The 25,219-nt window shown below is 39.5% G+C and overlaps 1 protein-coding gene across 1 annotated transcript; it reads left to right on the top strand.

The window, feature by feature from the left end:
• The first annotated feature begins 6,693 nt into the window (after positions 1 to 6,693).
• On the top strand, positions 6,694 to 25,008 carry LOC124290633 (major facilitator superfamily domain-containing protein 9-like). The gene is given in 7 exon segments (XM_046727401.1): positions 6,694 to 6,836; positions 10,506 to 10,593; positions 11,713 to 11,756; positions 15,832 to 15,961; positions 22,456 to 22,665; positions 23,972 to 24,495; positions 24,498 to 25,008. Coding segments are annotated over 7 exon segments (1,251 nt in total). The 5' UTR covers positions 6,694 to 6,773; the 3' UTR covers positions 24,690 to 25,008.
• Positions 25,009 to 25,219: the final 211 nt, after the last annotated feature.

Raw genomic sequence — 25,219 nt, 5'->3', positions numbered from 1 at the left:
ACGTTTACTGTGTCGTCACAATTATTACGTCATAATGCGTAGTGTGTACGTACTAATATACTAACAGTGAGAGCTGTAGATTAATGGTTGGTTCTTTCCGGTATTATGGAAGTTTTATACCCTTGATGTTATTGAATTTGTCTCCATACATATTTTGGATGCGTCAATTTCGTGTCAACTGTTTTGGTGATAATCCATCGTCTGATTATATAATGTGACAAATTTCAGGAGATTATCACTAAGTCGAATCTATTGGGAATATTAGGAGCAAATCACATCATACATGTAGATTACTTTCGCTAGCGTCAATGAGGTGTCGTTGTTGTCATGACAGAATGGCGGATGGTTGTCAGGACTCGGTGGAGAAAACGTACACTGTGGTTTGAGTTAGGAGATGCACTTGTGTTGTCAATCCAGGCCTATATTACTGGTGGTAACGCGAAAATGTGTTTTGAAGCAAATTAAATTATTCAGCTCGTCCCTCTAACAAAATACAACGTGTGTTGCATAAGTAATAGGAAAATAGTACAGCATATTATACATAAATCATATTAAGCATTTTCAAAAATACATATATTCACGATTTCAGATATTTTTATCCATTTCAACTGACTGATGCTTCCGGGTTCTGTCCATGAGAATACATACATACATACAGGTGTGGCTCATATTCTCCGACAATATTCATACCAACAGGTAGTAGAGGCACAGTTTTAGGACCATTTTATAAAGCGAAACGAATGCAGCAACAGACCGTGTACATACCTGAAATAGAAACCACCACATACATAACAATGACAGATACTATAAGTGTATGAAATAAGCCAAAACCCCAGCCAGACATCAGGGCTGGTAACTTCAAAATGTTACCAGCCCAAAATGGATTTAACCAGACCAGACAATCCAAAGAAAATTACTCAGGTGTATGAAACATGTTATCTAAACATTTTATAAGACCATCGGGCTGGCAAGCTGTAAAATTAGACCATCCATCAGAAACCTAGCCCGTCTCCATACACTGGTAATACTGCCCTATTCCCTTGTATCGTAATGATGAGGCACATTTTCAACGGAACACAGTATATCCTGTAGGTGTATCGATATCCACATGTATCGTTTGTTTGTTTGTTGTATAAAGCCGCTGAAGACAAATTCTAACCCAGATCTTCACGGGTCCATATACAGTCGAACCCCGTTTATCCGGACATTTTGGTTACACTCAGAAATCGTATCCTAATGATAAGGACACACCGCATTTTCAACGGAATCAAACACAATCACTATGGTGTAACCATCATTATTGCTCGGATATCAAACATATTTGAAAGGCTCTGTGTAATGTATACTATCAAAATTGCCCTTGCTCACTTGCACGTTCATCCCTACTGTATATGAGGGGCGGTGGGGTAGCCTAGTGGTTAAAGCGTTTGCTCCCCACACCAAACACACGGGCTCGATTCTCAACGTGGGTACAATGTGAAACCCATTTCTTGTGTCCTCCATAGTGATATTGCTGAATATTGCTGAAGCGGCGTAAAACCATGCTCACTCACTATAAGTATCTGATACGAGGTATTTTTCATCTTTGGTAGGCCCTAAACGAGTATTTCATAAATCCCATTCACATTATAAGGGCGCACTGAGAAAAGTTCATCCAAACAAGAAAACGTGAATTCCGATCGGTTTGTTTCGATTCTTCATCTCTCGAATTAATATCTTGAAATGAAATTATACATTATGACAGGCCTCCTTCAGAAACGTATAGTTTTGGGTTTGTTACAATCTTCTGATGGTTAGCACGGGTGTGACGGACGTAGAAGTTTAATGTGACACTGTCTATTTGACATTAATTTGAAACATGAGTGAATTATTGTACTATATGGGTTTACGTCGTAAAGGAAAGCTTTTCACTTGTCAAAATGCTCTCACTGCCTTCAGCATGTGTCACGCTTAGAAACAGCGTTAGAAAGACATATAGGTACATAGACCCTACCCTAGTACTATTATAGTACTAGGGTAGGGTCTATGTACCTATATGTCTTATATGTACCTATATGTCATATAGGTACATAGACCCTACCCTAAAGTACTATTATAGTACTAGGGTAGATCTATGTACCTATATGTCTTTAGCGTGATACGCCCCCGTGGCCTGAACGACATTTTCAACGGCGTGTGTGTTCATAATCTCACGGAGGTGTTGTGTTGAGTTTGTACGACATCGTTTTCGACATCTCTTTGTGTACATATAAAGATGCGGAATTCGAGAAAAGCACCAGATAGTTTACGAAAAAACGACGGTGGTGTTGTACTTATAGGACGACGTGAGCCAACCAAAAGGAACACGACGCTCAACAGGCAGAGTTACTTCCCCTCTTCGAGTATCCTTTCAATATAATACAGTGGCAGTTTTTAAGCTTAGTTTACGAAAAGAACTTCAACTATGCAGAGAAACAAACACACAAATTGACTGTCTAACATGATGGACAGGCAGATAGGACTAGACTAAACTTTTTGTCCTCAAAAGGCTGAAGAATACCTACAAAAGTAAAATAGGCAGATAAAAAAACGACCTGAAATTTTTGAAAGGCAAATAACAAACATATTACAAACAATTCCTTTCCACTTACATTAATGTATATTTAGCAAATATGTGGACATTTTGATACAGCCAATACACATCATCACTTGATGGTAGGTCTGTTTCCTGTACATAGGTTTAATCCCAAACAAAACGCACACTGAGTATAGCGATACAGAATCACGCAGTAGTAATTCCAATTTAGTCTGTCCTACAATTCCTAAAACAAATATATCCAAGAAAGTCCATGCAAGTCTATATTATGTGGCAAGTCTAGATTTCCACAGCTTCTGAAAGTGAAGAAAGTCTCAGGGCTCCTTTTCATTATATTTTATACTTTTTTTTATTATTAACTGGATTTTTTAGTAAAATATGTTCATTTCAGAGACTAGTTGTTAGTCTAAATTCAGATTCTACGACTATATTTACCCGAGAGTGTTATTTCACTGAATCAATCTACTGCTGGCTGTGCGGCGTCTGACGTCGCCGACAGAGGCAAGGCTGGCAAGCTTATATAACCGGACCACGAAGCCCGTGCCCATGTGAATTCTTGGTGACTCATCGCCATCACTACTGGCAGCTTCACACAATCAACATTCGGTTTGCCTGCTCCAGAAATGTATACTTTCCCGCCTACAGCACCAAACCCCATCACTCGCACTTTCTTCCTGACCGAACAGAATTCCAGGGTACATCTGCCTCAACTCATGCTTGGTGGAGTCAAGTCACCTCGTAAGGAGCACACGTTAAATACTACATATACATGCAAGTGTGAGCGATACCGTTATATAAGCTTGCCAGACTTGCCTCTGTCGGCGACGTCAGACGCCGCACAGCCAGCAGTAGATTGATTCACATACATACATACATACATACATACATACATACATACATACATACATACATACATACATACATACATACATACATACATACATACATACATACATACATACATACATACATACATACATACATACATACATACATACATACATATATATATATATCATGATCTCATGATTATCACACTGACATTGTGGAAACGGTTAGAATTGAAGAAATTATACCTGTACCAAGGATCTTTAAACTTAAATCAGACTTGTGTGTGTGCGTGCGTGCGTGCGTGCGTGGAGAGAGAGAGTGTATGTTGCGGTCGTTGATTGCTCAGTTGATCGTGGGTTTGATAGCCATATGATATTGGCTCAAGTGCCACAAATGGCATATAGTCTTTCCTCGAATATATAGCCATGATAAGATGAAATGTACACTTACTCAGCTGTCGGCATCATCGCCACTGCGCTGAAATTCTCCAGGAACGTTTAATTCTAGATATTAGATACGGTCAACGATGAACGTTTCGATAACATGAGTGAGCCGGATATACACCCGGACATGATACTAAGAGCGACTCCACTTCATCAGTTTCATTCAGACATGCCATTTATTTAAGTTTCACCTCATGACAATGAACATGAGATAATATACATGTACAACTAAAACCAGCCGCTCTTTCACCAGGTTATGAGAGACGAATAAATACAACGTAATTGAAGTGATGCAGTTAATATACAATATCTTTTTAAGTATATAAACATCGCCATTCTTAAGATCAATAAAGATCACTGGATGATATGCAAAATATGTTTCTACAACTCCGGAACTGAAATTGGCGTCCCTATAATTACGGAGAACTGGTGTGAAAACATTGGATTCAACCTAATGTGTCTCACAGCCCCTAAACCACATTATTTTCCCTACTGCCTAGCCCTCCCTGCAATGCTTAAGCTAATACTCTAAATGAAGCAAGTCTAGATTTCCTCAGGCTCAGGTTCTGAATCTCCCATCTCACTAGGGCTCCTTTTCAGTTTAAATGGGTTTATTTGTTACCATCAAAATTAATATATACAATACAACCAGAAATTACTGAGAATTTAAGATTGTAATTTTTTTTTTTTCACTCATTACTCACGTATTAAATGTGAATATTAGCAGAACATAACTCCAGATTCAAAGACAGGTGAACAGTTAGTATTTTGTCAAATCACCATGGGCAGCAATGTAGGCTTCAATGCGGCAGGGCATACTACTGATCAAAGAAGTTAGAAAGTCGTGGTCCATGCTGTCCCAATATCGGACCACCTCTTCTTTCATTTCAGCAATATTTGTCAGATTTTTCTTATTGACACTTTCCTTCATAAGTCACTAAACATTTTCTATTGGATTTAGGTCAGGGCTATAGCTTGGCCAATCTAATAATGTCATATTTTGGGTCCGAAACCAGGCCTGTGAATGCTTTGAACGATGTTTTGGGTCGTTGTGCTGCTGGAAAATCAAAAAATTTCCATAGAACACGTGAGCAGATGGAAGTAAATGTCCCTCGAGAATATCTGTGTACCGCTCACTGTTCATATTCCCTTCAAATACACAGAGGGGCGTTGCCCCTAACACAGATATGCCACCTCACATGTTAAATTTCGGACTGTACTTTGGGCGCTGATACAAAGGTTTTACAGTTTGTTTGGTCCAGAATTTCAGTGTATTAGGAAACAGCCACACAGAACTTTCATCTGAGAAAATCACATTGTCCCAGTTAAAATTTCTATGCTGTATGCACCAGTTCAACCTTCGCTCCTTTTGTTCAGGTTTCATGATCGGTGATGGAATTCCTCGACTTTTCTGCCAACCAATTGCATGCAGCTCAGTTCTAATTGTCTCCTTACAGACAACCACAGATCCTCTATCAATCATATCCAGCCTTAAGTTTTCTAAACTCCTTCGTTTGTTTTTAGAAACAAGAATACCAAGCCGCCTCCTGTCACCGACAGTCAATCTTCTGGGCCTACCTGCGCCTCCCTGGTGCTCAATGCCATATCCATTTGCAATATTTTTCAAAACACGATAAACAGTGGACAAGGGGATGCCTGTATTACTTGAAATCACTTTAGCTGATCTGATGTCCTTGTTATAATACTCTAAAATCAACTTCCTCTTCTCTAAATCATCCATATTGAGGATCACTGAAAATGTCGTCTGCTAGCAAGTAAACAAAGGGGGATAACTCTTCACAAACTAATGAAAAAGGATTAACGGAGTTGTCTCTCTTGAATGAACCCAAGCACTTGATAGCTGGTCAAGGTTGTTTATACTAGAAATCCAATTAAACATATTCCTAAAATTCTCAATAATTTCTGGTCATACTATATATTCAGCGACTAAGCGTCAGTCCAGGCTCAACCTCGTATCTATGCTTGGAGCGAGTGTAGAGTATAAGTTTGTTTTCTCCGGTCACTATTTTTATAATTCTTTATTCCACTTTATAATAAATTCCAAAAGAACTCTGACCTCTACTTTCCTTATGACATATTTTTACAATGTTTCTTTTGAAGCGGGATAACATGTTGAAGCTTTAAATAACTTGAACCTCCATGGAACGTGTGATCTAATTATAACACTGATTCCATTTGATGTCATGGATACCAATAACAGTTGCTGAAAGGTTGGTAAACAAGCACTCTTTCCTTCTCGTAAGTAAAGAGAACAATTGAAAGTGTGGTCAAATAACGGTATCCATAGAACGGTTACAACTCATGGCCAAAGATAATCACTATGGTTTCCGTATTTCAACATGGGGAAGAGTATATCGTTTTGTTAACTTTAAAATAATATTTTCAACTGAATAAAATTTCAAAAATGGCATTCTGTTTGGAAATACATTGCAAGAGGTACTTAGGTGGGTTTTTTTAAGTATATATAAACTGTCGGGGTTAATATCAAGTTTATAACAAAATGGCTATTTGGAAAATGATGATACCGTCAGTTGACTGACTTTCATAGTCATTAGACATATGTATGTGTAGTTGGGTTTTTTTTTTTTTTTTAGCTATATATTGTTTTAAAAACACAGTCAGTCTAAATGACATAAGACTGTGTACGCGTGACACTAGAGCATCTGTAGTAGGCTTACGGGCATGCCTATTCCGCCGGACACCCTACACTTAGGAGTGGATAGTGCAAACATAGGATGGTTGCTCTAACCCCAGCAACATTTTCAATGTGGCGAAGTAAAACAAGCTGTTATGAGTTATCTCCCTTACTTTAGCAGGCAACCACTTCCGTATGAAACTACCTCGCGCTGTGACAGGTACCACATCCACATTGCTGATACCTACAAGTCGTTACGGCTGTTGACATGGGGCGATTTACATCCAGAATCATGGAACCCGCGGCTCTTGTCAACTTTAGTGGCTTTTTGGTAAAGTAGTCCATGTTGAACGGGTCAGATTAGTGTTGACCAACTCTATTTTCCTACAAACCACTATCAAATTATATATCAAGCGATTGGTCCACAACCACGAGACCGTGACGACTGATGAGACAGCGTGAAATAATATTCTAGATATTGTACACCAGTCATACACGGCTGCGTTTGATTATCATTCCACCAGTATTAGGCCTTGCGACACTGAACAAGGAAACGCACATACTTTCATATGTTTGCACGAAGTAATGTGTTCAGTTTTTTACACCAGAGATCAATCCATACTCCCGCGAAGATTCGGGTTGGATGTCGTTTTCAGCCATTCATGCTTGTTGTAAGCGGCTAACCACGTAACAGGGTGGTTAGGCTCGCTGACAGGGTTGATGCGTGTCATCATATACCATATGTGTAAACCGATGCTCATGGTGTCAATCACTGGATTGTATGGTCCAGTAAAGCTCTCGTAAGCCTAAGATCTCGTAACTTTCCTAGTAGCATTCCTACCTCCTATACTGTAACACTACTGACTTACGATAGTGCTAGTGCTACAAGAGCTTTGTGAAACGGGGCCCAGGCTAGTATTTTCTTGTGAAAGTATGTGATTAGACTAAGGCTTAGTCTCTGAATATATATAATTTTGATAGTAACAAACAAGCCCATTTATATTGAAAAGGAGCCCTAGGGAGACCAGAGCCTGAACCTGAGGAAATCTAGACTTGCTTTATTTAGGGCTTTAGCACTGCAGAGAGGGCTTGGCAGTAGGGAAATTAATGTGGTTCAGGGACTGTGAGACAGACTAGTATGTGATATATGGGTGGAATACTGCTGGGTGTGGTATTGAACAACAAACTGCCACATTATCACATTTTCTTCTCTATGGTAATGTGATAACTTTGTTTTTTGTTTATTTATTTGTTTGCTTGTTGTTCAATGCTGCACTCTGCAGTATTCCATTGACTTTAGTGTTAGTGGATGCCAGTACTTTCCTTTACAAACGTACAGTTCAATCAATTAAAGATGTTATACTGTAGGTTTGATAAATAGTTTGGACAATCAAAGTGTAGCAAAGTAATTTCCAAATTGAAACGCAAAGGTTAATTCAGAACTCAGTTTATTCAGAACTGAATTGTGAAATAGGTAATTGACCACGCAAGATCAAGGGACAATCCATATATTATATTCAACTACAGGTAGCAACCAACAGCAATCCATGCTTCTTGTAACCAGCTACCCATGTCACAGGGTGGTCAGGCTTGTGTTGACCGATTCTCGTGGTGATCGATGCTCGTGGTATCAATCATTGGATTGTATGGTCCAGACTATTACTTATTATTAACATAAGAACGTGAATTAATGTGAGAGCACATGAATGTCAAAAATGAGTTAATAATCTTGAATGAGGCATGCCTCTGTTCTTGAATCCAGAAAGGAGAAGATGTGGCAGGAATTCAGGTTTTGTTTCTTCGATAGGAGTGAGTGAGTGAGTGAGTTGGGTTTAGAACTGATGTGAACAGTATTCTAGTTTTATCAAGGAGCTTGAAGTGGGAGAAAATCTTCAGGTGATGCAGATAGAATTTAGATGCTTTACCACAAGCATTGGTGGTGCTTACAAACCTAGAAAACAAACTCGGGGCAGACCAGGATTCAAACACAAGGTCATAGGTTTCTGGCATGCAGAACAGATCCAACTCTGCACAGCTAATTGCAGTGCTTTAGACAACCGGGCCATCCATTAGTCACTCTAAATAACCTCAAACAGTGACATACTCAACCGGCTTCTCCACTCCTATGTAACCACATCCCAACTGAACCAACTGTGAAAACAAGGATACATGCTTCTCAAACATACTCTGTACGTCACAGTCTTGATAGGACTGTTAGAATGTCATTGAAATGACTCTCCTAATTGCAATAAAGAAGTTCATCCACATATCTTATCCAGATTTACAACAATTTCATACATAACAAAAGATACCGCCACATGACAACATCTGAACATTTCTTTCATCAATGTTATCTAGCATCAAGTAAATGTTCTGAAGACCAGCTCCTCCAGCAGGTGTATTGAGTGCCTTCATGTGTTATAAACCAAGCCTGTCATGTACATCCTACATGCTTTGTTCAGATTGTCCTGGGACGGTGGGGTAGCCTAGTGGCTAAAGCGCTGTGGCTTATGCCGAAAACCAATCCCCACATGGGTACAATGTGTGAAGCCCATTTCTGGTGTCCCCCGCCGTGATGTTGCTGGAATATTGCTAAAAGCGGCGTAAAACCAAACTCAGTCAGTCAGTCACATTGTCCTCACCTGTGCTTCAGTGAAAAACTCAATGCTAATTCTGTGAAAATGACACAGATATTTGCCTCATTATTTAGGCCTGCCCATTTATATTTTTTTTAATGTATTATTTTTCTCAACTGTTCAGTGGCCCAGATAAAGAGATGCAAATGATTTAAAACGGTTTTCAAAATGTCAAGTTATGTGTATACTGTACAGCAAGTTTGTCAAATTTGGTCAGAATGTAAATATAAACCATTTACATCTGAACAAAACTATTCACTTCCGTTAATGCTTTACAATGCCAGTTAAACTTTGCAGCTGCCTTCTGTAGGTGGGAAAGTGATGTGTAAATTTTATAATATAAACATATAACATTTATAGATATAATTGTCAGCCTATTAAAAACTTGTATTTATTAATGACTTCATTGTTTGTAAAGGATTTTTGCATCTGTAACCAAGCAATCAAAATATAGACTGACATGGTGGATATGTTACTACTGACATGGTGGACATGTTACTACTGACCTGGTGGACATGTTACTACTGACCTGGTGGATATGTTACTACTGACCTGGTGGACATGTTTCTACCAACCTGGTGGACATGTTACTACCAACCTGGTGGACATGTTACTACTGACCTGGTGGACATGTTACTACTGACCTGGTGGACATGTTACTACTGACCTGGTGGACATGTTACTACTGACCTGGTGGACATGTTACTACTGACATGGTGGACATGTTACTACTGACCTGGTGGACATGACTGACCTGGTGGACATGTTACTACTGACCTGGTGGACATGTTACTACTGACCTGGTGGACATGTTACTACTGACCTGGTGGACATGTTACTACTGACCTGGTGGACATGTTACTACTGACCTGGTGGACATGTTACTACTGACCTGGTGGACATGTTACTACTGACCTGGTGGACATGTTACTACCGACCTGGTGGACATGTTACTACTGACCTGGTGGACATGTTACTACTGACCTGGTGGACATGTTACTACCGACCTGGTGGACATGTTACTACCGACCTGGTGGACATGTTACTACTGACCTGGTGGACATGTTACTACTGACCTGGTGGACATGTTACTACTGACCTGGTGGACATGTTACTACCGACCTGGTGGACATGTTACTACTGACCTGGTGGACATGTTACTACCGACCTGGTGGACCTGGTGGATGGTGGACATACTACCTGACCTGGTGGACATGTTACTACTGACCTGGTGGACATGTTACTACTGACCTGGTGGACATGTTACTACTGACCTGGTGGACATGTTACTACTGACCTGGTGGATATGTTACTACTCACAAGGAAGACAGTGACCGGGTTGATATGGTACGCCTCTGTTCCAGGATCTGTTTGCTGTGAGCATGATCATGCCACTTATCCTGCCTCATGCCCGCAGTCTCGGCGCCTCTACCACTGTAGCTGGGATATTTGGTAAGCTGTGACTCTCTTCATTTTGTATTTAATATGAATAAGGTGAAGTTATACCATCATGAAGTCATGTTCCCTGTAAAGTTGTTAAATATAAGTAAAACGACAACTGACACCACAAATCTAATTAGGGTTTTATTGGCTAAAAAGTGTAATCTTATTTAAAAAGTTTTTAGATTGTTTTTAGCCCCATATACACTTCATAAATTGCCAAATGTAAAATACTTAAGAAAAGTACTTGTGATTCTATTTTTTAATTTTTTCTTTCTCCTGCCTTTAGGTTTTCTAAGGACAAAAATTCGTAAAGCAAGAAATAAAATTGATCTGGCCTTACAAATTAAAAATGTTGGAAGAGAAACAGAAACTCACTCACGTGTCTTTATGTGTCACCATCAATGACAGTAACTCCTTTCTAGTCTCATCCTGTGGAACTTTTTCATCATGATGAATTTGCTGTGGACACTCAGCTAAGATTCTCCATCTCACAGATCATGAGCACCATGTTGTAAATGATTGATAGTTTTCTGTTATCATTATGAATATCATTTTGAAATAATAGTCTCCATATCTCTATCACATCAGCCAATTGGCAAGGAACAATCAATCTATTCCATGCTGGTCTTAGAGATTGGCTTCATCAGAATGAGACCCATGAAGATCCAGGTTAAAATTGATCTTCAGTAACCCATGATTGTCGTAAGAGGCGACTAACGGGATCGGATGGTCAGGCTCGCTGACTTGGTTGACACGTCATTGTATCCCAATTGCGTAGATCGATGCTCATGATGTTTGTCACTTGATTGCCTGGCCCAGACTCGATTATTTACAGTCTGCCGCCATATAGCTGGAATAGGGCTGAGTGCAGCGTAAAACTAAACTCACTCACTCACTCATCAGAATGAGTGAGTGAGTGAGTGAAAATGGTTTTACTTCACTTTTAGCCATATTATTACAACACCCTGGCAGTTGACACACACTATCCACTTAGTGGTTTGTCTAATCCAGGCTTGAACACAGTTCAGCTTGCTGAGATTACAATATTGCAGACTACAGCATGAAACACAACCCCCTCACTCACCCATCTGCAGGACAGGACATAATCCTATTGTGTTTACATTGTAGGGTCTACGTATGGAGCCCTTCAGCTCTTCTCCAGCCCGGTGATGGTAAGCAACTGTACATACTTCTGTCATATTTGTGATGTCTTATATGTTTTACATCACAATTGATATTTTCATGACGAACACAGACCTTTGATTTTCAAATAAGTGCCTTTTATGGGTAGGTTAAAGGATGGAAAAGCAGGATAATCAGAATAAAAGTCTCCTTTTAAAGTGTCATACTCACCATGATGTGTAGAAAATTGACATGATGAGAGAAAGTTTATCAAAACTGCACAATGCAGTGGGATTATTGTCTGAAACAAATTTGTAGAGAACAATCTTGGTTGAAAAGTGGACAAGAGTCCCAAACTACTCAACTTTTGCAACAGCAGTTACTTACGAAGACATTTATTGCTGGTATATGTCCCTGAACAAAAGAAGCAAGGAACCATGAATGTTTTAGGGGATATTTTTTGGACTGATACACAATTTCATAAAAATATCAAAACAGAATGCTCCCTAAATTGTTTTCTTCTGTATACATGTGATGATTAAGTTGAAATGGATGTAATATCATTTTAATGCATATGACCAAAAATCAATATGTAACGAGTGACAGCAGGTACTTGCATGCATCAAGAGGGAAAGCAACTTATTTCCCAGAACTTGAATCATGATGGCACATGTTGACACTGGTAAGTAGTTATTATTTTACTCTCTGGGGATACTTGTAACACAGAGCTATTTTCTTCATGTGAGTCAGAGACTGTTCATATCTTTCCTTAAAAATGTCTTTGTATAAACAATTCCAGTATTTCAGCTGTTTAGCCAGGTCACACAACTCAAACTCTTAAGAGAGAAAATAATTAAGCCCCTTTAGAGGAATTACCGTAAGGATGAATAACTTTTTGGCTAAGTCATCCGATTCTGAGATTTTGTAACCAACTTTTTCAGGTTTTAATTAGCACATGTTTTTTCCCATTGATGTTTTGTATGTACAACTTGCAGTGTGTGTAGTCAGGCTTGTGGAGCTCGCTTGTGGGTCTTCTAACCACGACCCATATGAAATTGCTCATCAACTTGTATAATACAAGCTCCACATAATGCCCCCACGCTGATTGAGTCTGAGATAGACGCAAAGTTTCAATGTCGTCTCTCAAGCTGCTTGATTAAACAAAGGTTTTGATTCACTGATACATCCACTCCGAGAGGTATTAGCGTAGAAGTTCGCTGGCTTATGTTTCTGCGCTACTACCTAGGTAATGATGCTCTTGTACACAATGCCTTAGGCTTAAAGGTGAAGGTCATGTTGGTTTCTGCCGTCAGTGTGTCGTACATCAATCGCTACATGTGTCGCTAATCTCCGCATTGACAACATGACATTTACTTTGATTGGTCTCAAACAGCAAATATTTGTTTTGATCTTAGTGAAAAAAAGAACATCTATTCCTGATGACTAATTCCATTGCCTGCTGTCATCAGTACTAAAGAATCATGGTTTTCTTTAGTCATGATGCTATCCCCACAAACAGTCACCAGCAAATTTCATTTACTTTAATCTTCAGGATTCTCAAACTACAGACGAGAAAGGATATTCTCATACATTTTCCCTCGCCAGTAATGAGCAGGAATAATCAACATTAGTGGCACACTGAGTGGTATATCTGCTAACTTGCTTGATGCAAATTGTGGTACTTTGTGACGAGATAAGACAGCTTGATTCCTTTTCATTTGAAATGTCAGAGACTGGCAGCTTTAAGAGAAGAAATCTGAATCTAAAAACCATGAGTGCATTAGAAGTAATGAGTTTGCGGATCTAATATCCCTCCACAGTCACGATTCAGTGTTGATGAAGACGATGAAGCAACCTTGAGGGTATTCTGGGCAGCACCATCAATGTACTGTATACCCATAGTTATTATGAAGCTTGCAGCCTTTTGTGTTGTGGTTTAACAGAAAAAATTAAATGCTGCCATGGAACATGACCAGACGTTTTTAAGCCCTGGTATATGAATCCCCAGACTCAAAATACTTGAATTGAAAAACTAATAATTAAGGGCTGAGGTTTTGGTTTTCTATTTCTCCAACCAGAAATAAACCAACTGTATATTTAAAACACATTTAGCATGTTAATTATCACTATGTATATAATTATGTTATATATAATATTATAATTAATGTAATCTGCAGAAACTGTATCTTACAACTCCAAACCACAACGAATAATGACAAATTGTATTCTACATGTACCACTCACCTTTTGTCCACTTACTTGACATATTTAGAGAAAGTATAAAGAAAATAAGGAGTGAACCTTTAATCTCGCCTTCTGACAGGAATATCTGATGTGTCTGAGTGTACACAATAATAATAATGGTTATTTATAAAATGCTTGTATCCACACACATGTGCATGCTCAAGGCACTAAGACATTATTACCCTGTTAACCAGAGCTGCCTGTGAGGTTAACAGTCATGTAATTACCCACCGGGTACCCATTCACTGCTGGGTGAACAGAGGCAATTTTGAACAAACTCACTTGCCTAAGGTGAGACCACATGTGTCACATGTGCTTTTTTGTGGGGCAGGATTGAAGTCATAGAAATTCTTGATTCCCCACATGGGTACAACGTCTGAAGCCCATTTCTGGTGTTCCCCGCCATGATTTTGCTGGAATATTGCTAAAACTAAACTCACTCACTCACTCAGGAGTGAAGCTGCCAAAGATGGTCACGCATCAAGGACTCTCTGTAACCAGTGTTGCTTAGCTTCACCTGATTTGTGATGTGGCTCTGTGTTCAAGATGTACCATATGCTGTCTTATCCTGAACAAAACAGTTTAAATTACACAGGAGTCCTCAACTATCAGTTGTTACATGAACATGTTAACGAGAGATTGTTGTTTTAATGAATTATTGTGGACATTTGAAGGTCCTTATGACCTGTTTTTGGAAGTTTGTGATTCCATCATGGACATGTTTAGAACCTCTTGGACCTGCAGTGACAACTAGTTACACCGTAAGTGTGGATGCCATATTAAACCTGCACAGAAGTACACATGTATATTTCAATCATTGTAGTTCACTCATAACTTCATAGTACAAACAAATGGCCAATAAACAGTGATTTTTACATGAGTAAGTGTGTCATACAACTTATACGAAATGTGTGCAAAAATTTATAATTTTGCACAAGTTTCGTATAAGTCATATGACACACTTCTTCGAGTGTAATAATTTCTTTATCATCCATTTTATTCATGTATTCATGTACATTTTTGCTGTAAAACATGGTAAGCAAGTATGATAGCCCTACTCATTGATGTCACTTTCAAGTGTTTAATGACGTCACAGACGACAAAAGACAGAAACAATGGTTGCTAGGCAAAAGTGATATGTGCACATGTGATAAATATGAGACTGGTCATGTTTCACCATATGGGTAAAACATAAAATTATACTAAGTCAGTGGGGGATATAGAAATGGGTGATGTCTGTCCATCACATTTCGTTTTAGCTGCAGATCATTTTGAAAACTGTACGATATTTCTGCACCAATCGTGGCACATGATTAGGTCTTGTGGTGAACTCGGACATTTTTATACTTTGGTTGGTTTTTTCTAAATTATTTTTCAGGTTGCCATGGCAACACTTTTGACTTGGCAGGAAAATAGTCTCTGCTTGTTTCAAGTACAAGAAATCCATACAATTTTTGGGTGCCAAATTTGGTTATTATATAGGTCCAGTGGTGAACCAGTCCCTTTTGATATTTTATCCCCAACCCCATCGAAGTTAGCAGAGAATAATGGAAACCGGTTTGTCAATTCATCTGTTTTGTTTTCAAAACCATAATAGATGTCCTAGCCAAACTTGGTTCAGACATTTGACAAATAGTGTACCGGTAGATGTGCTTTTGTTCTACAATGGACAGGGGATACAAATGACCTTGTCCCTTGTTACACACTGTAACTACACCAGCATAGGTAGGATGTTGTTGCCTTGAGCACTGAAAGTCTAATCGCCCTGAGGAAGGCACTAACCTATACCTAGCCTGTCTACAAAATATAGGGAACTGTTGATTCCAGTTTACAATTGCACTGTAATCGTTCTGCTGATATCAGACATGTTTGTTTGTGTAGGGCAAGTGGAGTGACATGGTGGGGAGACGCGCGAGTCTCATTGTGACACTGGGCCTTACAGGATGTGGCTATGGAATTATGGGACTTTCGACCTCCATCTTTATCATGCTCCTAGCCAGGATACCAGGAGGTAGGTCAGCATCAGGTCTCTGATGAAATTACATATCGTTGATATGTTGATTCTAGAACAACCAAGGTGCAATGCCATACTACAGAATAAGAGATGAATCTCCCTCCCTCGAAACATCACTCAGTGACAGCCAGGAACAAGTCCATATGAACATTAGTGACAGAGTTTGATAATTTCAGTTTTCCTCTGTAAGCAAGGTAGATGATGTCAGTGTTCAGAACTATAAACTTTAAACAGAATATTAGTTATACTGTGACATGTAAATACTTATCAGGATATACAATAAGCATCCATAAATAGAAAATATGATTCCTTGTCCAGATCTGATGTTTCACCTTTAAGGTACATCTGCTAATGTGTCTCACCCAAGGATTAGCTCTGCGTTGGGCACACGTGTAAGTGGATATGTTTGGTAATTGGCACTGCTCCCTGTGGGAGGATGCTGATTTGTGATTACTGAAACACATCTGCATTGTAATTCCTGATTCTTCAGTCAACTGTATGCATAATGCACCAAGACATGGTGAAAATTCTAATTCTAATTCTATCTGCTCGTTCTGTTAAACAAATTCTGAATCTTTACTTCATGTATTTTGGATTGCAAACAGGTTGAAGAGTTTGAGGGCCAATGTAGAATGTTTCAAAATGAAAAACAAAATACTCTGTTGGTATAGTTTGGTACAGCTCTGATGTTCTATTACATCAGATTATATTGGCATGAAAATAATTATACATGTATCAAGTGTCATTAGAATCAAACTATTATCTGAAAACTTAATGAAGACCTTGCTTCATTTCTTACCAGCTTTTTCTTTTGTCAAAAGATCTAAAGGGAAGCATCAAAGTGATATAGTTTTTGGTTATATTTTAGTTGTCAAATCGTATATGGTGGTTGAATATTGGGTATATGTCCACTTCCAAGGCGTATCGGTCAATGAGGAAGTCCATTGCTAAGACAAGGAAATACAATAGTTCCACTCCTGTACGGCAGGGCACAGATCAGGCAATGATTTATGCATCAGTGGGCAGGGAAGTCAAGGATATGAAAAGCATTGAGTTAGTTTCTATTTCTAATGAAAAAGAAATGACAGAATACTTAATAAAGCAAAGCAATAAGTGATTTCTCATCTATGCTATGTTGTTAACATGAGATTGGGCAAGTAATCAGGGGTGTATCTAGACCTCCTCAGAGGGGTTTTAACATGGGATTGGGCATATCATCAGGGGTGTATCTAGACCTGCTCAGAAGGGGTTTAACATGGGATTGGGCATGTCATCAGGGGTGTATCTAGACCTCCTCAGAGGGGGTTTAACATGGGATTGGGCATATCATCAGGGGTGTATCTAGACCTGCTCAGAAGGGGTTTAACATGGGATTGGGCATGTCATCAGGGGTGTATCTAGACCTCCTCAGAGGGGGTTTAACATGGGATTGGGCATATCATCAGGGGTGTATCTAGACCTGCTCAGAAGGGGTTTAACATGGGATTGGGCATGTCATCAGGGGTGTATCTAGACCTGCCTCAGAGGGGTGTTTAACATGGGATTGGGCATATCATCAGGGTGTGTTTCATAGACCTGCCTCAGAAGGGGTTTAACATGGGATTGGGCATGTCATCAGGGGTGTATCTAGACCTCTCAGAGGGGGTTTAACATGGGATTGGGCATGGGGTGTATCTAGACCTCCTCAGGGGTGTGGGTGTATCTAGACCTGCTCAGAGGGGGTTTAACATGGGATTGGGCATGTCATCAGGGGTGTATCTAGACCTGCTCAGAGGGGGGGTTAACATGGGATTGGGCATGTCATCAGGGGGTGTATCTAGACCTGCTCATTTTAACATGGGATTGGGCATGCATGTCATCTGTATCCCTGCTCAGAGGGTTTTAACATGGGATTGGGCATGTCATCAGGGGTCATCAGAGGGTGTAACATGGGATTGGGCATAGATCAGGGGTGTATCTAGACCTGCTCAGAGGGGGTTTAACATGGGATTGGGCATGTCATCAGGGGTGTATCTGTAGACCTGCCTCAGAGGGGTTTAACATGGGATTGGGCATGTCATCAGGGTGTGTCTAGACCTCCCTCAGAGGGGGTTTAACATGGGATTGGGCATGGGGGTGTATCTAGACCTCCTCAGAGGGGGTTTAACATGGGATTGGGCATGTCATCAGGGGTGTATCTAGACCTGCCTCAGAGGGGGGGTTTAACATGGGACTTGGGCATGTCATCAGGGGTGTATCTAGACCTGCTCAGAAGGGGTTTAACATGGGATTGGGCATGTCATCAGGGGTGTATCTAGACCTCCTCAGAAGGGGTTTAACATGGGATTGGGCATGTCATCAGGGGTGTATCTAGACCTGCTCATCAGATCTAGGACCCTGGGTTTAACATGGGATTGGGCATGTCATCAGGGGTGTATCTAGACCTGCTCAGAGGGGTTTAACATGGGATTGGGCATTTCTAACCTGCCTCAGAAGGGGTTTAACATGGGATTGGGCATGTCATCAGGGGTGTATCTAGACCTGCTCAGAAGGGGTTTAACATGGGATTGGGCATGTCATCAGGGGTGTATCTAGACCTGCTCAGAAGGGGTTTAACATGGGATTGGGCATGTCATCAGGGGTGTATCTAGACCTGCTCAGAGGGGTTTAACATGGGATTGGGCATGTCATCAGGGGTGTATCTAGACCTGCTCAGAGGGGTTTTAACATGGGATTAGGCATGTCATCAGGGGTGTATCTAGACCTGCTCAGAAGGGGGTTTAACATGGGATTGGGCATGTCATCAGGGGTGTATCTAGACCTCCTCAGAGGGGTTTTAACATGGGATTGGGCATGTCATCAGGGGTGTATCTAGACCTGCTCTGAGGATAGTATTCAGCCCCATATCTGCTGAAAATGTCATTATAATTTTCCTCTTCAACAGCATTTATATGCATTGGTAAGAAAACTGAAAAACGGAGAAGATTACTAGTTAAATAATCACAAATTTAAACCAAGATTTAATTCCAATTGGCATGCCAGTGTGTGGTCTCGTATATTTCGATACAAATCCCTGTCACACTTGTTGAATATTGGACTGAGTGAACTGACAGTTTGTAGATGTGTGATATGTCTACCACATTGTGAGGATCCCAGATAAAGCCAGCACTTGTAGTTGCCATGGTTATGGTTGAACAAAATGGCTCCATCTGCCATTGGAAGATAAGGGGAAACCTGTGATGGCTAATTATCTGAACAGAGGGTCTGTAGTCCATCCAATCAATTAGCTGCATTGAAATGTAATGTGATACAAAATTTGATTAATAATGTTTAATTAATTTATCATTTTAGATGCATAAGAATTGTCATGTATATAATTACATGTTGAGATAATGACTGTTGATTATTAAGAAGCCTAATTATTTTGTCTACATGGCAAGAGAATATGAGACAAAAAATACATATTTGATTTTAGAAATCAGAGAAACACATTTTGAAGTGATAAGTATTACTTGCACATGAAACACATATATTTAGATGCAATTCTTGGGTAGCTAAGGTATCAATTCTTCAAATTTGTTAAACAATTAGCATTACACTCCAACCAAACTTCATAAAACTTGGCAATGTAGATCTATTCTGTTTGTAGGATACTTAAGTTTTAGCACCAAAAGTTGTTTAAAGTCTTAATAAACTGTGCTGGTTAACAGGAAGCTTCTTTCAACATAATCATCACCCATTCTTGTACAACATCCTTCATAGACGTTAGTTCTTTCTCAGTCATCAAATACTGACTACCTCCTCATAAACTGCTAATCATTTCATTTCTACATTCATCACAATTATGTAAGGATGTATGTATTAGTTAATAATAGAAAGTAGACAACTCTTTTACATATCTGATCTGGCATCCAGAGTAATGCCTGACCAGAGTGTGACAAAGGCATATCTTCCAATAGGCTTTGTGTAACAAAGGCATTTATTACTCGCGCAGTGTAGGATACTGCAGTGTAATATTTTTACGGCAATATTACCCTAGTGTATATCGCTAGACGTATGACGTCATAATGGCTTACAGCTATGATGTCACAATGCTAATACCTCTGTCGCTTGACTCGCGAAAAGCTGAGAGTTATCACACTGTAGGCAGTTTCGCCGCAGTTTCTATCAATTTATATCGGAGAGTAATAAACAGAATACTAAACTCGTTTCAGTGAAATACCATCTTTATTAAACTCGTGAAAGATTTAGTATTCAACTTGCTTTCGCTCGTTCGATACCAAATCATTAACTCGTTTAATAAAAATGGTATTACACGGAAGGCTGTTTAGTATCCTCTATATCTTCCAATAAGCTTGGTGTGACAGAGACATATCTTCCAAAATGTTTTGTGTGACTAAGACATATCTTCCAATAGGCTTTGTGTGACACGGCATATCTTCCAATAGGTTTTCTGTGTTTTGTTTTCTGTGTTTTGATTATATTCACATTCAACATTATCTTTACTGTTTACTCTTCTCAAGAATTAGAGGACACTGCAATTTGTGAAACATTGGTTCACTCATCCAAGGCATGCTGCTTCTCTGGATGGAGATTTGGCGTCTGGGTAGACTATACATTGAGTACACATTCAGGGAGTGTTTGTGTTGGGCAGTAACAGAATGTCATACAATCAGTCTGCAGTGAGGGGGATAGTTTAGCTGGTGGAATGGTCAGTGTGTTTGCTCAGGAAATGGAACATGTCTGTTTGACTCCCATTTTGGTACTGTGTGTGAAGCATATTTCAGTGTGTTGTGAAGGAATGTTTGTGTTAAGCATTAACAGAATGTCACAGGATCTTTCAGCAAAGATTGATGGGTGATGTGGTGGTCAGTGTTTTTGCCCATCATATCAAATACCTGTGTTTGATTCTCACATGGGTATCATGTATATAAGGCCTAAAAAAAGAAAAGCTTGTGGTTCCGATTTCCCGACCGACCCTAAATATTCCCGCTGAGCCTAACAATTTTACTCACCACATAATAAATTAAATTTATTTTCTAGCACATGAGTAATGTAAAAATATTTTGCAAAAAACAAACAACCCTACTTACCTACCCTAGTTCTGAAATGTAGGAAATCGGAACCACAACATTTATTTTTGGGGGCCTAAGTCTAATGCCATCTGGTGGCATTTGGCTGGAATATTGGTAAAAGCAGCACTGATCTCCACACAATCAGGTTATGACTCCTGAGGGTTTACTTGACTGTGTATTTTACACATTTAAGTATGCATAGGACACCTTTACATTGGAGACAGGCTTTTTTGACCAGCATGTCTTACATTTTGTGCTCTTTGGTCTAGTGTGAATATACAATGCCATTTAGTCTAGTGGATGGAGGGTCTACCTTTTGAGCTGAAAGTCAGTGTTCAATCCCCTGGCTGTGTCATACCCAAAACACTTTACACTGTTCTACTTGTTACTCTGCCCCAGTCTAAGTAAACTTAGGATCAGTATTATTCGTTACACTACTATACTGAGTCTAACAAAACCTAGTAGAAGGTCACGTTAGCTGACCTTTGAGCGACCTATGATTGTCCAATCAAATGCGAGACGGACGAACGGATTTAACCAATCAGACAATGACTACTTGTTAGGGTTTGGCGGGACTTACAAAACGGGTTTTGGATTTTCTCTTCCCTGGTCACTGACACTGATCTATCAACAAACCAAAATCTGCATAAAACACAGATATTTGACATGCAGTATATTCGCTTATGGGTTTCTAATGACATGGTTACTATTTGATTATAATTTCACAAGGTGACATCCTTGAATATTGACAAAAAAGCTATTTTTAGCGACTGCTTCTGTATCACTCGGAAGCAGAAAATAGCCTTCGGAAACATTTGAGTTTTTGAGGTAAAGGTTTAAACGGTATGTGCGATGTTAACTTTCACAATTTGGTAAGCTGTGTTCTGATTGTTCAGTTCAAAAGGTTAGCTGACGCGACCTTCTACATGTACTAGGTTTTGTTAGACTCAGTATAGCAGTGTAACGAATAATACTGAGCCTAAATTTACTTAGACTGTTCTCTGCCCAAGACTTGTCACTAAAGAGAAAAGACAAGGACCCCCATTTACTGTGTTTTGAGTTCAATATCCATGTTAACTTTGGCATGATATCTCAGTGGGATAGCACTGTAAAACCAGGACTAGTCAAGGCTAGTAAAGCAGACACGCATACATGCACATTGCTGAGTCGGTCTCACAGTCTCTCAACCTTATTGTTTTCCTATGCAACCCTGTCTGACACGAAAATGCTGTAAACGAAACACGTCCAGATTTTCCTCAGGTTCAGGTCTGAATGTCCCAGTTCACTTGGGTTCCTTTTCAGTTTATACAGAGTTATTTATTTCTATACATTTTTAGGAAATGAACGTTAATCTAGCACATCATTCTAGAAGTGCAGTCATCTTTGATGTAATATAAACCCTGTGTCACCTCACCATAAATGTTTTGGTATTTACAGGGATTTTCAAGCACAGTCAAAACATCTCAAAGTCATATCTGGCCGACATAACATCAAGAGAGAAGCACTCGCATGTTTTTGGACAGTTTAATGCGGCCTCAAGCTTTGGATTCATTCTAGGACCAATGGTTGGCGGCCATATTGCAGAATGGCCTGGAGGCTTCGCTGTGGTTGGTGTGTTGGCCTGTCTGACCTTCTTCCTCAATGCTGGTGGGTTGAAACTGCTCTGTATTTATACACTCACCACAAATAGGCAGAAAAAACTCCTGGGGTAGTTAAGATGGGTTCATTAATGGGCAGATACTTCAGATGATGAAATCACTGTGGTATTTCGGTTGATTTTCCTACCTGTCTGTTCAAATGTCGGACATGATTATTTGGGGAAATCCTTCTTTTATCGCAGTAATTTCTGAGACCCTATATGGAATGTTAATTGCATATTTGAAGACACTAAAGAATCGTAATAACAAACAAAGGGACCATTCAGTTAAGTTCATTATACGCATATTTTGACAGAAACATATACTGTGTGTAGGGGACAAAAAAAGCAGTTTGAAATGTCTGTCAGTTTGTTATAAGCATGTTCATTATAAACATTGTTTATATATTCCATATATTCTATTCCAAACAAACAAAACAAGCTTGGATTGCATATTTGAAAATATTTGGAGCTTTCATTTGATTTTTTCATTTGATTTTTTAATATAAACAAAGAAAACCAAAGATTTCATCATATGATGACAACATAAATACAGCAATAATAGCTGTGATGTAAGAGGTCAGTTATTTGCACATATTATAACCATATAGAATGTGATTGAAAGTGTAACCAGTTTTCCCATGATTCAGTATTCAATAAGAATGGGAACTCGGAGAGTGTAAATGGTTTGTCATATTAACAAATATGGGGACTTTGGGATACAGTTGATCCCCAGCAACCGATACTCTGCGTAACGGAGACTACTGAATCAGATGGTCGGGCTCTGCCACTTAGTCACCTGATCATAAGCCCTAGGAGCATTTGTCATTAAAGTATTATTAAGTTGTTTTTATTTTAATTTTATGTCTCCCCTTGAAATACTAAAATTATAATTCATTATTTTAGTACTGAGAATGACAAAGGTGAAAGTGGAATAAATAAAGCTATAGCAAATGAAAATTGTCAAGAATTCATCTTTATTTACAATTCCTATTTTCCCAAGTAAACGTTAATTTTTTCAGACAAAACGTTATCACAAACAAAAGATTTTGCATCGGTAAATTTGCATCATTATGTTATTACTGTAATGTAATTTAATGAGAACTGATAGAATTGTTAATCATCTCTTTATAGTTTGCTGGATTTGATATTGATTATTATGTAGTAGTTGTCTGCATAATGGGAGTCTTAAACTAAATGGTGCTCCACCTCGTTGGGATTCTTGGGCAGAATACGTTCTCAGTAGAATACGACTGAAATGATGATCAGCTGTTCCAAAACACTGCACCCCAAATACAGCATTGTCTTCCCTTGCAGCAACCATGTGGCTCTTCCTGCCTGCAGTCACACCATCAGAACATCCTGAAACATCGCCAGACAAATCTCCGAAGTCCTTGAAATCAACAAGTGGAGGGTACTCCTTCAACATTAAAGAGATGGTTCGATCCTTCCGAGCCATCAACTGGGACAATCTGTGGGACCTGTTTCTCATTAAGTTTCTGGGTGGATTTTCAGTCATCCTGTTCCGCTCGAGCTTCAGTCTCATGTCGCAGAGCGAGTTCGAAGCATCACCTCGGATCATTGGCTATTTGACCTCCTACAGTGGGGCTGTGTCTACTCTGTGTGGACTTTTTGTAGGAAGATTAGCAAAATATTATGATAATGATGGTAAATTATATTTTCACATGGTAGTTCTAGAAGTTGTGACATTATTCAGCCTGACAGTCTCGCCCAATTTAGTATGGATTGCAGTGTTATTGTGTCCACTTAGTATCGTCACTTCTGTCATGAGAGTTATGGCAACTGCACTGACGATTCATAAAGGGCGGGACCAGGACCGGGGGGGGCCCTGATGGGGTTCAGTCAGAGCATCATGTCCATCGCACGCATGTTGGCGCCTTTTGTTGGTGGTGTTGCCATGGAGTTTAGCCCAAGAGGACCACTTCTCATTGGGACATGCGCTGCAGCTTTATCACTGATATTGCTCATTCTCAGACCTCAGGGAGATGAGACACAAAAAGTGAAACAATCCTAACATTGCTTCTGTTTCAAACAAAATTCAGGGACCAGTATTCATGTTTAGGACAACATGATTTGTTGTCTTCTACACGTCAGGCTCAAAACAGCATTTTACTGTCATATGTCTCTTTGTGGTAGTTTTGACATTATGTAATGTTGAAACCAAGTAGCCTGACTTGATGGAGAACTTGTTTATTGCATAGAGCACCATTTCGATGTAGACTCTTACACCATTATCCAGCTGAAACTGTTGAACCAAGCACTGGCAGCAATTAACTTTTAGTACGTGAGCAGGGTTTTATGAAGCTTTTGTCAATACTCCAGTTATCTCAATAGGGAGGGGCGGTGGGGTAGCCTAGTGGGTAAAGCGTTCTCTCGTCACGCCGAAGGCCCGGGTTCGATTCCCCGGGTTCGATTCCCCACATGGGTAAAATGTTTGAAGCCCATTTCTGGTGTCCCCCGCCGTGATATTGCTGGAATATTGCTAAAAGCGGCGTAAAATCAAACTCACTCACTCACTCAATAGGGACATGTCACGATGTGCAG

This window comes from Haliotis rubra, unplaced genomic scaffold (assembly GCF_003918875.1).
Source record: "Haliotis rubra isolate DU_JTF1 unplaced genomic scaffold, ASM391887v1 Scf47, whole genome shotgun sequence".
NCBI lineage: Eukaryota > Metazoa > Mollusca > Gastropoda > Lepetellida > Haliotidae > Haliotis > Haliotis rubra.
Note: the sequence above shows the minus strand (reverse complement) of the source record. Positions and strands in the feature narration are given on the sequence as shown.